At 42.9% G+C, this 17,120-nt stretch overlaps 2 protein-coding genes across 7 annotated transcripts; one reads left to right on the forward strand and one right to left on the reverse strand.

Moving 5' to 3' along the window:
* Positions 1 to 2,767: 2,767 nt before the first annotated feature.
* LOC124186571 lies at positions 2,768 to 12,129 on the forward strand. Its single transcript, XM_046578403.1, has 15 exons — positions 2,768 to 3,154; positions 3,225 to 3,362; positions 3,517 to 3,812; positions 4,034 to 4,216; positions 4,288 to 4,591; positions 4,688 to 5,065; positions 5,156 to 6,702; positions 8,612 to 9,004; positions 9,097 to 9,297; positions 9,397 to 9,564; positions 9,651 to 9,878; positions 9,960 to 10,232; positions 10,334 to 10,456; positions 10,559 to 10,703; positions 10,979 to 12,129. Exons 1-15 carry the CDS (start codon positions 3,125 to 3,127, stop codon positions 11,405 to 11,407), a joined length of 4,836 nt encoding a protein of 1,611 aa, XP_046434359.1. The 5' UTR covers positions 2,768 to 3,124; the 3' UTR covers positions 11,408 to 12,129.
* On the reverse strand, positions 12,020 to 15,312 carry LOC124186922 (melanization protease 1-like). Of its 6 annotated transcripts, none has more exons than XM_046579059.1 (4): positions 14,822 to 15,312; positions 13,552 to 13,754; positions 12,884 to 13,450; positions 12,020 to 12,778 (listed from the first exon to the last, which is right to left on the reverse strand). In XM_046579059.1, exons 1-4 carry the CDS (start codon positions 14,871 to 14,873, stop codon positions 12,419 to 12,421), a joined length of 1,182 nt encoding a protein of 393 aa, XP_046435015.1. In that variant the 5' UTR covers positions 14,874 to 15,312; the 3' UTR covers positions 12,020 to 12,418. The 6 variants fall into 6 exon arrangements, with proteins under 6 accessions (XP_046435015.1, XP_046435017.1, XP_046435014.1 ...); XM_046579061.1 differs by having other exon boundaries at positions 13,552 to 13,733; positions 14,813 to 15,312; XM_046579058.1 differs by having other exon boundaries at positions 14,813 to 15,312.
* Between the last annotated feature and the right edge of the window lie 1,808 nt (positions 15,313 to 17,120).

The raw sequence follows: 17,120 nt of genomic DNA on the forward strand, positions 1-17,120 counted from the left end.
AACTAAACGGCCTTCGCCGCCTGTTGCGAGTCATGATAGATGTCCTTCGGATGATCTTGATCTCGTTGGTTCTGACAATGAGTTAATTCGAATCAAGGCTAAAAGTCTTCGTACCTGACAGTGTGAATAACACTCAAAGGAGTAGAAAATTTATGCTACCTGGTAAAAATTTACGTATATTTAATCCGGGATTCTTGTTCTGGTTCAGATTCTTATGCGAAACTGTCGGTCGAAAGTAAAATAACTCCGGTACGGTTCTGACAATCGCTTTCCACGTTTTACACAGGTGTTTGAAATAAAGGTGATAACAATGTTTATAATTTTCGTTGACCTGGTACGATTTCGTCCTACATGCCAGTACATGCTTAAGGGGGGAACCCAGTTTAGACCGATCGAAAAATCGTCTTGTTTTTATTGCATGAATCGTTAGTATAACTATTCAAGAATATGTGGTCAAAATTTCAAAGCAAAATTCCCATTAGTTCGAATGCAATGAGCACTTAAGTGACCGCCCGTCGGTTCTGTGAAGAAGCGCACGGTAATTATAACGGAGCGGTCGCCCAGGCCCTTCTTTTCCAGCTACCTGCCTCAATACCGCTGTGCTATTGAATAATAGAATGACGCATATGAGCAAGAAGAGGGATTTCTATATGGTGCTGGAATAGCTGATTGACCGGTGAGCATTTCTTATAATTAATTACTGCCTTGAATTTCTCGTTTTCGCTACATTTTATTTCAAACGCGTTTTTCTCGAAACGACTTTTTTTCGACTTGCGTACATTCTAGCTCAAAAAGTTACCGATCAATCGTTCTGAAATTTGGTGCAGATATTCTTTATTCAATTCCACGTGATATGAACCTAATTCGGGGATTAGATTGTTATTAAAAATATATGTTTTTATGCAAGAAAGATGAAAAAATATAGTATAAAAACATGACATTGCGTTCAAACACCTCAAAAACATGCAATTTTCAATTTGTTTGATCAAAATTAGGTTCATATTCTTAGGAAATATGTTTTTAATGAAAAAAAAAAATCCTGATGATTACAGATAAAAATTGCGACGTCAGGGATGTACGCAAGCCAAATGCTCGGATGGCAATCGCCCATGGACTGCACGCGGTAACTCCACTATTTCCGGCGGAAATCATTTGAAAAAATTTCAAAGTGTACTTGAAAACATAAATGAAATATCCTCCAAGTTTAAACATTTTGTGATTATTCCTTCCTGGTTAAAAAAAATCATGAAAAACAGCAAAATTTCGACCTCATAAACCGGTTTCCCCCCTTAACCCATTTGAACCTTCGTTTTCGTCACTCTGTATTCGTATATTTTTGAACTGTATTCAAAGTGAGACATGAATTATATGGATACAAAGTTCAAAGGTGAAACAACTTTTCCGAAATTATTTCACAGCTGCGGCTTGCTTACTTACAGCTGGCCCGTTGTTTAAGCAAGTGCGTGGGTGTGAAGAAACTTACCGGTAATAATGCAACAGGGCCACTTGGTAAGAATCTTTGCCATGCTACGATGTTTTCTGTAGGCTGAATGCAAATAATTGTGCGTTAGGTGTGAAAGTGACAGTAAATCCGTAATTGGAAGAATATTATTGAGGCGAATTATTTGAGATCTGCGTAACAATACCTCGGACAATTTGACAGTAGCAACAATTCCCATCTGCTCGTAGTTCCACGCCACATACTGTACTCCCATTGTCTTGCGAACCAAAGAATTAACCCCATCTGCACCAATCTGTAAAATACGAATATCCGATACCATGTAACATCAGAAATCCTTAGATACGTTGATGGTGAAGAGAGCGACTTGGGACATAGGTTTGACAAATACGAAAACCGAACACAGCCCCTGCGCGTGGAACGAAAAGAAAATTTGCTCAAAGTATATCGCCGGTGTCTGATCACGTATAACAGCCGAAAAGAGAGTAAGATGCTAAGCGGCGTGGTTGGGATTGATGTTGGATTAAAATAAAATAAAAAAAAAAGATAAAAATAGACGTAGGTGATACTTCGAAATGACGAAACGGACGCGGGGTGCTCAGCGGTATTGAGGAACGCGTCGTGTGCGGCGGTGAGTTAGGCGCGGTAGATATCTCTAAATAACTTCAGTTTGGTTTCAGAAGTTCGAGAGAGCCGCAAAAGTTCAGGGCAGTTCGTGATAAAAATCGAGGGAAAAGAAAATCGGACCGATAAATTGTCGAATTCTGCTCAGTGTGTCGCATACACTAATTTATACGATAACTCGAAACGTACAGTACGATCGTCCAGGACTGCCAATACTTTGCAATCTAAACCTCAGCAATGTACACTGTTCGATTCCCGGTAAAGTGTTAAAGTCAGGGAAGAATTGTCATAGAGGAAACTACCGCAATGAAAACGATTCACATTGGTTGGATATTATAATAACGGTTGCGCGTATCTCCCTTGGGGTTTTTCAAATTCCGTGGAAATCCCGGCAATTACTCACCATTTCCAGACCGCAGCATCTCACCTGGTTTTAATTTTTATCCGTCTCAACGTTTCAGAGTTCGTAAAGCGATAGAAGGTGCAATTTTCAAATCCAATAGGCAAAGGTCCGCTGCAGGAAGCATCGATATCGAGCGTTTCCATTGCAGTTTCATTGAAGCACACTTATAAAACGGAAAATGCCTCGGTTTTCATAAAAAGCATTAATGCAAGTATCGGATGTGTGGCGGAGAACGGAAACAGATAAGAACGTGTGCGGTGACGACTAAGCGATCTTCGCATCGGACTTAAGAACGGTGATGTCAGTGTCGCTCGTTATTCTAGTTACGAGTCGTTCACTGTTTCATTTGAACGTACGTATCAACGAAATCGACATGTTAACGCTGCTCTACCCCAACGGAATTGCCAACAATTTTAATTAGTTCACAGTGAATCCAGAGTGGAATGCAGATAGTTGAGCGAGTGCGCTAAATATATGGCAGATGTGTTTAATAAACATAGAGGATCGCGCGTGGATGGCGGTGTTTAAATCACGACTACGCAACAGCACGCAAGTCTGAGAGTGAGAGTGAATTTTCCCCTGATTTCATCTCACCGTATTGCAATCACACATGGTAATTGGAGGAAATGTGACGACTTATGCTCACCTCGTCGCGACGGCAGAGAAACGTTGATATCTTTTGACAACGCAATTCGCCTATCGTTACATTAATTTTCAAATAAGACTACCAAATTTCAGGATACGATTAGACGCAGAATGTCAAGTCCGAACCGGTTCAATATTTTTGGCAGACTATCGGGACGCCCTACGAGCCTGCAGGAGAATCCTAGTCCGGATGAAAATAAAAGGCCTCAATCTGTCGTCGTCAATTTCAAGGTGATTAATCGGAATTAACTATCATTGTGAATTGTAAGGCGCAGAATGAATACGAGACAAACAATGACAGGGCATGGTTTTTGAAAGAATTTCAACTGCTTGTTGGGAAAATGTCCGTCGGTGCAAGTATTACTTTTCATTATTATGATTGTAGGAGAACGAAGATATCAGAGATGCAGAATCCTGCCACAGTAGCATATCTTCCGAAGATAGTGCGGATCTAGGAGTGTTTGCCTGTGCAAGACAGCGTCCCAAGTCGCAACAGCTGTGGGAAAAAGAGGATATAATTTTGGCATTGTCTGCTCTGCCGGCAGGAGAGGCGGCACTGGCACTGATTCCTTCGCTCCACGGAGATGATCTGACGACGGCATTGCGAGAAAGTCAAAATCTCAATGTTGGAGATACCAGTATAAGGGGGCACAGGCTATCGACTCCTAGTTTTGTTAATCGGTACAACGTGACTCTACACCAATGAGCTACTCCAATAAATAACACTTTATTTTATCGACTTAGCAGATGTACTGAGAATGAGTTTCGCAGAAAGGGGGATGCAAGCGCTTTACGTTTTATGTTAAATATTTGTAGGGCTGATTCTAAGGTTTGAGACATCGGACGGAGATGGTTTGGAAAGCTTCTTAAACTTGGTTTACTACGTAATGTCTCGCTTCCAGGTACATAAGGAAAGCGTCACTGGCTGCAGAAAACGACGCAGCTGCAGCGGCAGCTCCTGGTGAGCTGATTTCCAAATGGCCAAACACTTGTCTGCTTGTATCCTGTTTCTTTGGAAAGTTAGAGCTGGTGAAGTACCTGTTGCAGAGAGGGGCACGTGTTGACGCTTGCGATGGTGACGGCAGGTTTGTAAATGTCATAAAATCAGTTGTATTACTTGGAGATTGGAAGCATTCCCAATTCAATATTTTCACAGAACGCCCCTGCACTTGGGTGCATGTTCAGGTTCGGTTGAAATAATCGAGGAGTTGTTGAAACATAATGGCAACCCGGAAGAGTGGGATGTGAACAGAAAGTGCACTCCGCTACACTGTGCAGCAGCAGCTGGGGATGTCAAGTCTGTCAAGCTGCTGCTGAAATCTGGTGCCAATGTGGATGCCGGTCTGTCAGGGAACAGCATGGACCATGAGAAAACTCCGCTGCACTATGCAGTCCTAAATGACGCCAGCGATTGCGTAGAAGAGCTACTGAGGGCGGGTGCTTCTCCAAATAATTCAGTGGTAACTTTAAAGGATCAAATTTTTCTTCAATTATGGGTCCATCGTCCTCAATGGTTATACGCATATCACCGAAATTGTCGGGTTTGTTGTATGCAGGTTTACACGGAAACGCCGTTGCACGTTGCGGCCAGTTTAGGCTCAGCACGTTGCGTAAGTCTTTTGTTGAATTACGGTGCAGACGTAAGGGTACAATTTGGAAGTGCAAGATCGACGCCGTTACACTTAGCTGCGGAAGAAGGTAGCGCAGATTGCACGAAGTTACTATTGGAAGCAGGAGCACCGTCGGATGCACGGAATGCCAGAGGTCAGTCAGCAATGCACTTGGCAGCGTTGGCCCAGTCTGCTGAAACGGTGGATCTCCTGATTAAAGCCGGCAGTAGCGTTAATATGGAAGATAGCGACGGTAGAACACCACTGCACGCCGCCGTCGCCAAAGCTATGAGGGGTGGAGAATTGGTGAAAGCGTTAATCCAGGTAATTCTACTTCCCGATACGTCGATCGTGACTTACGTAACGTATTTTCCACTCATTTGGCTGTTCGTCAATGGACTCAATCATCCATAGGCAGGGGCTCTGGTGAACAAGCCCGACAAGTACGGATATACACCGCTGCATACAGCTGCTTTGAACGAAAATTCGTCACTGGTCACACTGCTGCTGACCAAAGGTGCGGATGTTACGGCGCGCACGAAGGGAGGAATTTCGGCACTGTGTTTCATCGTGCGTAGAACCCCCAACGTATTGCCAAAATACGTGGGGCGACTCGATCAGGCTATTTCTTTGCATGACCATGAACTGGGCGATGTAGACTGCGAGTTGAAGCTGGATTTTAGACCCCTGATGACCGGTGGTCGAGGCGAGGCAGAGTTATTTCTTTGTTTGATCGAAGCTGGCCAGAGACATATTTTGAAACATCCGCTATGCGAAACCTTCTTGCACTTGAAGTGGTTGCGTATCAGGAAATTCTTTGTGTTTAGCCTAATTTTTCACTCTCTGTTCGCGATTATACTCAGTATTTACATTTTCTTAACATTCTATATGGAATGGTACAAGTGGAGTAAATTTCTTTACTGGCCTGTACTTGGGTTCACATGTACGCTAGCGTGTAAAGAACTTTTTCAAGTAGCTCATGGCATAACAGGTTACGCAAAACGCTGGGAAAATTGGCTGCAGTGGAGCGTCATTATTATTTCTGCGATAGTTTTAATCTGGCAGGGCACAACCTGGTCCCTACATGCCGCGGCAATAGGTGTTACATTAGTCTGGGTTGAGCTCATGATAGTCGTTGGCCGATTTCCAATGTTTGGCCTTTACATACAAATGTTCACACAAGTCGCGGTAAACTTTTTTAAATTCCTTGGTGCCTATTCATGTTTAATAATCGGTTTTTCATTAGGTTTCACAGTGATTCATAAGGACTACAAGTCATTCGCAAATCCAGGGGTGGGATTGATAAAAACAATTGTAATGATGTCGGGAGAGTTGGAATTTGAAGACATGTTCTGGAATGCCACGGATATCTCAATCGCGCGTGGCGCTACTATGCACCTCATGTTCTTAGTTTTCGTTATATTGGTCACTGTGATTTTGACAAATTTACTGGTAGGTCTTGCCGTTTCCGACATACAAGAGCTGCAGCGCTGTGCCGGCTTAGAGAGATTGATTAGAAGAGCCGAGCTGGTGGCACACTTGGAAAGTTTGTTGTTCTCAAAACTCTTGGATTACACTTCTATAAAAATAGTAAGGATATTTCGTAAAGGAGCCTTACTGTTGCACCCCCCGCATCACTGTGGTGTAAACATTCGCCCCAATGATCCAAGAGATAAATGTCTTCCAAGAGACTTGGCGAAAGCTGTGTATCACTTGGTTGCAAAGAAAAAACTTCGCAACAGAGTACCCAGATACCCGTCAAATCAAAGTTTGATTAGTACGAGTGCCGGAGACATAAGAATGAGCAAAATTCAGAGATTTCCCTCGACTAGTGAATACAGCAGACAGCAGGTTACTGAATTAGTTGCTGACCTGAAGAAATGCTCGGGTAAATTAGGAACGCAATTAGACGTGTTGACAAAAAGAATTGAACTCATCGCCCAAGAAATGGATCAAAACGGGTAATGATCAGCTGTGAGAAGTGTAAGTTACCAGATGGACTATAAATACTCACCAACAACTTTGTTCCGAATCGTTTACCATCTTGCAAAGTTATCGTAGCATTTTGACCCGGCGTTGTTGGTAGTGAAACATCATCCACCTTGGCACCGTAGACCAGATCCACGGAATCCTTATTCGAGAGTTGCTGGCTGACGGCGTGAAGCAGCAGATCATTTTCCACTATGTAAGCCAACTCGTCTGCCAAATGATCCTCGTTGAATGTGATCATAGCATCGGAACAAGCATCCCACACCTATATATAAACTAACGTTAACATGCCTATTCAATTATTAGATAGTAAGATTGATCCTACAAACAGTCCAAGCAATTTTCCAACTTGAACCGAACGATGATTGTACGAGGTAAAATAAAAGCTATTCCAACCATTTTAATACCTGCATTTTCTTTACGGGTGTATAGCGAACTGCTTCTATACGTTTCCATGCTCCTATACTTGACAAGAGAGTGCGAGTCTGCTGATTTAAAGCAACAACTCGATTGGAATATTTATCCTGCACTTGGTAATCCTGCCTTTGGCCACCCTCGAGTAGAAGTATACGTTTATTTTCCAATATTCGGTTATTGGCTGAAATAGAAGATCAATGATCAGCTTCGATCCAAATTCCATTTTGTCGGCAAAATGAGTTCATCGACAACGAGGACAGTACTTATGAATAAGTGCATGGCGGAAGATTCAACGACCAGAAAAGACCTTGGTGGACATTGAACAGTTAATTATGAATAACGTAAACGGAAAAAATATCATAAAACGAAGGACTTTGAGCAATGGGAAAACTGTCAGCTGCTGTTACTGTAAAATGAAATTATTATCGCCTAGTTGAACTAACGTCTGAAACAATTGCTAAGAATTTGTCTAAAAGGGATTCAGTTTTCGTCGTTGGTGGCAATATGTAATAAGCAATTATCCTAACCTAGCGCACAGGCCAATGTTGTCCCCACCATTCCACCGCCAGTAATGACAATGTCATAATGTTTCTCATTGTGGCTCGTCGGGTTGCAATATTTCCTAGACAGCGAGTAAGAATTGGGTAGAAATACTTTGCACTTGTGGGAGAAAGAAGCGACGAACCCGCAACCCGATGACACCGACATAACGCCGGTAATGGCCGCCATCTTAGGTTATCCTTGATTTCCCTATTTTGTACACACAGGCGTCACGTGACGTGGGGAAAGGGACCTTCCGACGAATCAAGCAGACGAGATTCGTATCCGCACCATTCGCGTTTGAATGATCCAACATACAAACATCACAGCACATACGCAAACATAAATACCTATTCGAGCTGTCAGGTACGAAACCGTCAGCCCAATTTTCCCGTAAATTTAATGTTCTTACGGAAATTGAAGATTTAGACCGGACAAAGTTAGTGACGCGCTTGAAAGTAGAGAATGTACTCATCACAAATGGAATCAATCGTATCGTTTAGGAGGTTTCCCGCATTTTTTGTACGTTTATTGATTCTCATCGGTATATACGCAAGTACTCCCCTAGCCGAAAATCTCAATATAAACTCATAGTCTTGACGACATTTGCAAGCCATATTATTGATCAAATATGCAATCTTTTCCAGCTTGACTTGGAAAGGTGGATGCGATGCACTGGCCCAGTCTCCATGGCGACGTCTACACGAACGTGAATTAGTCAAGTAGCCAAAGTACAATCGTTTAGTTACCCGTGAGTTGTGAAATGTCGGAGCACCAAGGCACTACATTCAATCACTCTTGCATAAAGATGCCGGTAGATCCGTTTAGTAGGCAACCGACTCCGTTGTACGAACGTCCTAAGGTCTTGAAGAATAAACATTGCACATCCGGAGACAAGAGTCGTAAAATAAACTTCATCAATAGAAGCAATGAGGACGCGTCTTACGTATCGTTTCCTCAAGGGAATTTTGCAAGTTTTATGGACTTCTTAGAAAGCATACCTGATTACGGAGACGTCAATCATTTGTCCAATGAGCAATTCAAACAGAAATTGGATTATTTGAAACGAAAGCAACGCACGCTACTCAAGAATCTGAAGAACTGTCTTGAAGAAAACGATGGAAAAATTGTGGGTCACCCCAAGAACATTTCAGACTTGGAATGTAAGAAGATCAGACAGTGGTGCACGGACTACAACAATTTGAGTTTGCAGGGGATGAAATGCAGTTTTGAAGAATCAAGGACGGAGAGTCCGTTACCATTTCCATCTGAAAAATTTGCTGGCCTCGCTGAAGATCAAGACCTCTTGACTTATCGGTATGGATTGCGAGTAAATTGGGATAGTTGAAATTTTCTTCCCAACCATTTATTGACCAACAATCAAAGCTGACAGATTTTTCATTTGCCAGCTGTAAAGATAAAGATGCAAAGACTTTGCGCAACAGGGAAATTCACTCGGCGACCAAAAGCTGGAGTACTTGGAGCCAATCGAAAAGTAGAGAAAGCGTAGAGAGTGACGCGGGTGATAGTATGGAAACAAAAAGCCTTCCTCCGGATAGTCCAAAAAAGTGGCACCCGACTGTGCCCAAGCCTTTCAATTTCACCATCAGGTAAAAAGCTTTTTTTTTTTTACAATAGAAGACCCGCGAATTTTTATCGGTCCATACTCAACAGGTGGCTTAGTTTATTTTTGGTGTAAACAATTCCAGAGAGGAAGCAGAAAAATACATGTCGGCAGTTGAACTGCAGGCCGAAGAGAGAGAGACAAAGAACGTAGCTGGCAAACGGAATCCTCTAACCAAGCGTCATGCCAGGCCTGTTCCTCTAACTTCAAAACTTCCGATGTACGACAAGTTACTTGCTGAGAAGGAAGAAAGGTACAATATACCATTCTCAGATATACTGTTCTCCGATTGGTGTTAATTTCATGTAATTCTAATCACAATTTCGAAATGATTCCCAGAAGTCGAATGGTACGGGAAGAAAGTGCCTGGAGTCTCATGTCACAGGTTCGGCCATTCAGATTGGAATGCGCTCGGAGAGCTCTGACTCGCTCAAGTCCGCAATTATGCCGAAACAGTTCCTTGACCAACGGTTCACGCTTGGCTCAGAGATTTCGCGCAAGACCTGTGCCGAAAAATTTATTCAGTACCAATGTTTATGACCGAATGATAGAAGATGACCTTTACAGGTGATATTCATCGGGCAGAACTGACAGAAATAATAGTATACTCCAGCTACAATTGATGGCGATTCATTCAAACACTTTTAGATCTTTAAGAAAAAAAGTTCGGGCCTCGGAGTTGTTGAAATCATCTTCGTTACCTCCATCGATGGCTGCTCGGGAGCGGATGAGGTCTGTGAACGGAGAGTTTGTTAGTCTATCACGGGAGTTGGGCATCGAACGAGTATGCGGAGGAAGGGAATCTACAGGAGCCAGTGTTACACCTTTGCCTTCTGAGAGGTCTAGATCAGCTATGACCAGCACCAGCTTATCCACGAAGGGTACCAACTTAGCGGCAGTGTTGAGATGTCAAGCTTCCAGGTATATCGCATCCTATATGTACATGGCTAAAATTGCATAGCTAATTTGCACATATTCTGTATTGTAAATTATAATCGGTGATGTGCATTTATATAATTCAGAGAGAAAATGGAACGTGAAATTCAAGAACGAATGGAAGAAAGACGTCGAGAACAATTTTTGAAGAGCAGAGAGTCCGTCGTGCGGCGCAGGCCCGCCTGGCGAGCCTTGAGAGCTGCTGCGAGGTATTCTATGCCACTTGAACGTAATTGGATTCCGAGAAAAAACTAAAACCGTGTTCATAATCTGTAAAATCTAATGTTTTAATACGGCATTACTTCCCAAAGGCATGAACATGAACAAGATTTGGCTCTGAGGGCTTCCCTGCGCCGGGACGAGGCACGAGAACTAGCCGAACGCCATCGTCTCCACATGGAAATGATGCTTGGTCGAGTGACGCAAATCCCAACGTTGTTTGAACGACACTCGCAGGTAACGGAAAAGAACTTGCCAGCACACGGGTTAAGATTGTACGCCTAATCTCACATTTACATGATCAGAATTTAATTGACAGGTGTACCTGTTTTTACTACCGTATGTTGAACTCTTTCATAGGGTGCTAGAAAAGCTTGCGAAAAGAATTAAAATTGGAGAGATTTGAAGCAATGTAAGAAATATGTTGGTCCTGTCAATGTTTCATTTTGGCATGCCGTCTTGACTCGTTTGAATTTATCGCGAACTATCTCTCGATACGCTAAAAAATAAAGATGGAAGAATACTTTCAGAATTTTCAAACATCACCGCTTCGCCGTGCATCAGTAGGTACCAGTAACAAATCTAAGAAGAAAAGAACCAAACGACCTAACTCGGGAAGCGTTGAATCTTATTCCAGCAGTAGGAGTAGTTCAAGACCAAATTCCGGTTCAGTCGCTAGCTCAGGAACATCGGTATCCATCAGCAATTCTTCAAAATCATCGGACTCAAGGAAATCCGTGAAATCATCCGGGTTGTCAAAGAAAAAAGGCGACAGAGGTCCTTTGAAGGTTTCCATAAATGAAACTGCGCAACTCATCGAGGATAACGACGACAAGTATGAGAGGTATTCGAGCGATTCAATTCCAAGCGACGAGAATAACGCGAGCGCGTCCGAAAGTGAAGAAAATAATGATAGCGTCGAGCGGTTCAAGACTAAATAGACCTAAATATTTACCAAAAGTTTGAGAGTATATTCTCCACAGGTGAAGTAAACGTATAAGAATAATCGCTATGATCAATCGAGGAGAACTATGGCTTAGTCGGTCTTTAATTTGTGTACGGACAATGTGTCTCGTTCAAACTGTGCGGGCGAGCCAATTGCTAATAGGGTTCTGTGCAATTTAGTTTAACGTAGATATAGAACATATCCGAGTTCTGCCAAAATATTGAATATCGTAGACATTCATCAAGACATTTTACATGATTTTGCACACGGATAATATGCTTTTATACTCTTGAAAGCACCGTCGTTACACTTTAGCGCAACTTTAACAAGCATTTCAATTACGCACTTATTATAGGTACAATTCAATTGTGCAACAGTGTCTCAACAACCGTAGAAGAACCAAGTGTCTTTGCTGATAAAATCTTATGAAATTTTGTAATCTCTTGAATTGAATAAATTATACATAGCACACTTGCGAACGGCTAATATTTCTAATTTTAAAGATGAAAATTGGAAAATCTTTGAATGCGATTAAAGACTTTCAGCTCACGTGTTCTTACCGCAGATAATTGATAGGCGTTTACTTTGACGGTTTAAACACTGACAGTTGTAAAGTATTGTTTTATTAATATAGCGATAAAGTAAACAAATTAATTAGGTTAACTGATTATAAAGGATTACCTCGTAGCGAAGTGCAATTCTTGATGCGCGTTCGCAGCAATTGCCAAAAAGTATTATGCATTCCACGGTATCGTATAAATCGCGTACGTATGTAGTCAGATATGTTATACATGCATGTGGCTATACGGAGAGGGAACGTATTTAACTACGCAATAACATCGAACAGAGCCGAGCCTTATACACGATTCGCTATGAATTTTGCGACTAACCTACCCTACAATCACCGTCATCTAAGAGCGTATTTACAGATAGTGCAGCCTGATTGTAAATCATGCCGTGGAATCGTGCGTTTCTTTCAGTCTATTCACATAAGAGGTGTTAAATATTATTCGGTCATTGTGTTAAGTATCCAGTCCATGTAGTAAGGGACTCTCGTGTAGACACCGGGGAATCCTTCGATTCCGCACTGCTTTGGTCCAAAACTGACGATTCCGAACTGAATATATCTCGGTTGGCCGTTGAAATATAATCCCGGAAATTGCGCGGGACCCCCGCTGTCTCCCGAGCAGGAGTCCATCTGATTCGAACCACCGGCACAGAGTTGCTTGTACGATATATCAAGCGGGTTCGAGAGGTTCTTGTAAAAGCTGGCGCACTTGGGATTGGGCATCACCGGCAGCTTCACCTTCAGCAGATCTTGACTCCTGTAACCCGACTCGGTCGTACCCCATCCAGTAACGATCAACTGTTTGTAATAATTCGTATTAATTATTCACCCGTACCATCACGCAGAGAGAATATTATTACAAAACGCGTATGCAGGGTACCTAATTTGGATAGAGGAACGCACCTTTTGTCGCTGGGTCGTCGCGGCGTTCCCAATTGGTAAACAAATCGGCCTTACGCTGTCCGGCTGGAAATCAGCATCCCCGTTTATTCTAATCAGCGCTATATCGTTCTGCAGCTTTTCCCTATTGTATCCACTGTGGGCGTACGACTTTTCGACCAAAAAGTCCTGGTACCTCGCGGCGCAGGCGATTTCGACCCCTTCCTCATAGTTACAGTCACGCTCTTTGCTGAGGTCGTGTTCACCTATTCGGACCCCCACCAACCGGAGCGACGAAGAGAGCCCGGTAACGCAATGGGCGGCGGTCAAGACGTATCGTTTAGAAATCAGGGAACCTCCACACCTGAACTCGGGATCTCGCTTTCCGACGTCGTAACCGATCAATGCCATCCACGGGAATTCGAATACCGACGTTTTGTTACCCCCGAAGATTTTTGACTCTGTGATCGGTCCGCACCGTTGGTGGTCGAGCAATCGCAGATTCGGATGATGCGTAACGTCCGGCGGCTGTGGAACTCTCGTACTAACATCGGTTGTCATATCTGGAGCGTTCGTCGCCGTCGGTGCAGGCTATTCGTTGTAGAATTACAAGAATGATGTAGATGTTGGAGCGGCGCGACCCTTTTCGCATTAGGTTTGTCAATACAGGTATATTATAATATCGCGCATACCTGCGTGTTCCGTGGGCAGCAAACCTTCGGCATACTGCCATCGAATCCACACTGGGATCTGCTTAGAATGTCCAAGGTTGAGGTTGGCAATGGTCGGGGCTGCTTCAACAACTCCAGAAGCTGTCCGCACTCGTTGATGTTGACGCAGTCGCCCGCGGTACCCGACACGCTCCGGCATGATTCTTCTGGAGGAAAAAACCTTTCTGAAACGCCAAATAAAAAGCCTTTGCCCTTCCAAAGCAAATATGTGGTAGGGCAGGGGTACCCATCGACGCCCGATTTGTTACCAAATTGTGCGGCAATGTACGACAACCAATCAAGTTAACGCCTCTGCCCTGCATCGTACGTTTCTGCGGAAGCTGGGTGATCGCAGAGATGGACAAGCATTTCGATGTATGTATATATATATATAGTTAGTTACCTGTTGAGAGGTTATTAACGAATTTCGAGAAAATTGACGAACCGGGAAATAATTGGTATTCGAGTCATCATTTTGTGAGTATTAAAAAGGTGGCTAAGGCCGTCCGTGGTGAAGATCTAATTTTACTCCGCCCATTTCAAGTAGCGAACTCGGAGAAAAATATTTACAAATTTCGGCAACTCCATGATTACGATACATATTATGTGTTAGACACGAAGATATACCAACCTGTCGGAGTACATGCCATATACATTGTACGTACATGTGTACAATATACATTGTACGTACATGTGTACAATATACATGTGTGTAAAACTTTGCAATTTTTTAAAGTGACTTTTCCAGCTTAAATAAGAGTAGCGTAGGTACGTGTATCACAGCGACGGGTACCGGTTTCCATTCGAAGAAAACGGGTTTGATGGTGCCCGCCATTGTGGTACATAATGTTAATAACATCTGGAAATATTATTCGTACAGATAAAATTATTTCGTTAGTGCCATTACCATTTATTCTTAGTGCGTTGACCATAAACACTGCATTTATGCGTTACGGATATGCGTCATACGTACTTTGGCTTAGTGAGCAATTAGCGTAGCTTTGCGCATGCATGTATGACGCACACATAGGTATACACGAATATATATATATATATACATATGTATATATATATATATGTATAAATATTTTCAAGCGATAGGACGCTTCTAAGTACTGCCTCTGTTATTGAAAATTAATTACTTGTGAATCACATGTGTAGACACCCATTCTCACGTATCCGAAATTTGTAGAGGTAACGCTAATCACCGTGAGCCACCACCTGCACCTTTCATTTTTCATACCATACTCACGTCCATTGGATTCCGAAATCGCAAGGAAAATAATTCCCAAGTAGAACAGCATCACCTGTAGTTGGCTGATGTGTGACGAAAAGAATACCCCCGGTAAATCCCGATCGAGGATAAATCAGCCAATAGCCGCAATAATATAATTTTATAGCGGGCTCAACAAGGCTCTGCGTAAGGCCTACGATATGATTAATTGTTCGAGTATGCGGCTGGTCGCAAAAGAGAAATATCAATGCTGCACCAGCGTCGTTTGTCTTTCACGAACGGCAGGACCTGAGGCACATTTCGTTGATGACACTGTCTGACTCCCAACAGCCAACTGTCGGCTAAATACGAGAGCTTGGCTCGAGTCGGGGGATTTCAGGCTTCGATGGATGGAGATGGAGCGGTTGACCTCAGCGACAACGCGTCTGTATCGTCGTCGACGATGCCTCCAACAAAGACGGACTGACGACGAGGATGAGTTTCCCCGACTCGACCACTGCCTGTACGATTCTGCATACAATTATAATACGTACGCGTAAGTGGTCACCGCGTCTATACATACGCATCTATGACCCCACTATGCGTATCCTCTCGTGATTAACCTTGGATGCCCGCCGTGCTGTCCCACCAAACGGGATTCCCATTGCTATCGGATTCTGGCTAAATTATGATCAGGCTACTCCGAACGACGCCTCGCGCTATAATTTCTCGAATTCGTATCATGTCGTCGTTTTGCGCAGTTCGTACAATGTCAATCCAGGATTCATCGGAAGGTGTTGAGAATTTTTTGCAATGTCTATAGCTGTCGATGTTGGGTTGAAAGTTTATTCCGCGTTATTTCTCATCAGGTTCCGTGCAGACTCGCGCAGAGTACAATTGCACATTTGCGTACTATCTGTGGAATGATTTTGATTGCAAAACAGAGAAGGAAATGTCGATGATGAAATCGCACGCAGCATTTGAATCTTACAATCTCATTTCAAGGCAAGCTGCGGGCTCCTTCAGCTGCTGTATCGCCAATTCTGTTTTTGAACTTGCCGTAATAACTTGAATTTTCATACCAGGAAAGCAAAAAGTATCTCTGACACTTACGGCTCGGTAGTGGTGACGCGTAAAGGTCAACAGGCTGTCGGTGTGATTTAAATAAGATTTAATGATGTCAGTTTACCCGCGGCCGTCGCTGCGTATGAAAATTTCAAGATGAACGGAGATTTCTCATGCGAAAAAAGCTACCTACTATACTAGATTATGTATAGTAAACGATCGATCGCCATGCGTTCAACAAGTAGTATATTTGAGCACACAAAACTAGCCGACGTCAAGTTTTTCGGTTCGTAGGTAGACACACATCGCATCGAATCGTATCATCACGTTGACTAGATCGCATTATTGCAACGAAACGCTTCAAGTTCTGCGTGCTTTACGTAGTCACAGGTTACGATTGTGAAAAAAAGCTTGCGGTTGGCAGCGCATGTACGTATCTTTTTTATGGGGAAACTGTCTGTATTATTCATGGTATTCCAGCTTACGTACAGAAAAATTAAGTCCAATGTCGAAGATACCAAAATGAGGAATCTACGTTTCCAAATTTACAATCAGTTATCGACTTTTGCCAACAATTCGACAAGACGCAAAACTTGTACGAGAGTTTTTGGAATTTGTCAAACCTGTTTGTGTGAATATATACTGCTTCTGAGAATGTCAAGTACAAGTCTGTAACGAAGCTTGTAAAATATCCTTGAAAACGACTATGAAGCAGCGTAGACCGCTGTTATTGTGCCACGAAATCACATTGCCAACTTATTTTTGTTAACTTGTATTACTTGGTATTCAGCCGCGTTCTGTTTCGCAAAAAAGTTCAGAAATGTAGACGGACAATTAATGTAAGGCCGCCGGGAAATCTGCGAGTTTCCGTGCAAATTGACATAATTAATGTCTACGAATTATTCTCGATGTATGACTACGTGAATTTTTTCAGCAAGGTGAGCTTGACTTTTAGAAAAAGAATGAACACGTCGAATTCTTGGAGACAATTTCATTGGAGATATACGTAATTATACAAAGTCGGAGAAACATTCTCCGCTCGAGCAAGGTCCTCGCAATACTTCGGAGAAAAAAAATGTGAGAACAACCTGACCACTTTATCAGATCAGTCTGGTGCTATAGTTGAGATACATAAATCGAAGGGAAGAGGAAGTAGCGGGAGGTTCCGTCAACCGACTAGCTGCAGTGGGAGGAGTTGTTTTTCGTTATTGTAGAAGGTAGAAGAACGACCAACGACACACGTCCGACCAATCGTATACCGACTGCTGGGACA

The sequence above is a fragment of the Neodiprion fabricii genome, chromosome 7 (assembly GCF_021155785.1).
Source record: "Neodiprion fabricii isolate iyNeoFabr1 chromosome 7, iyNeoFabr1.1, whole genome shotgun sequence".
Lineage (NCBI taxonomy): Eukaryota > Metazoa > Arthropoda > Insecta > Hymenoptera > Diprionidae > Neodiprion > Neodiprion fabricii.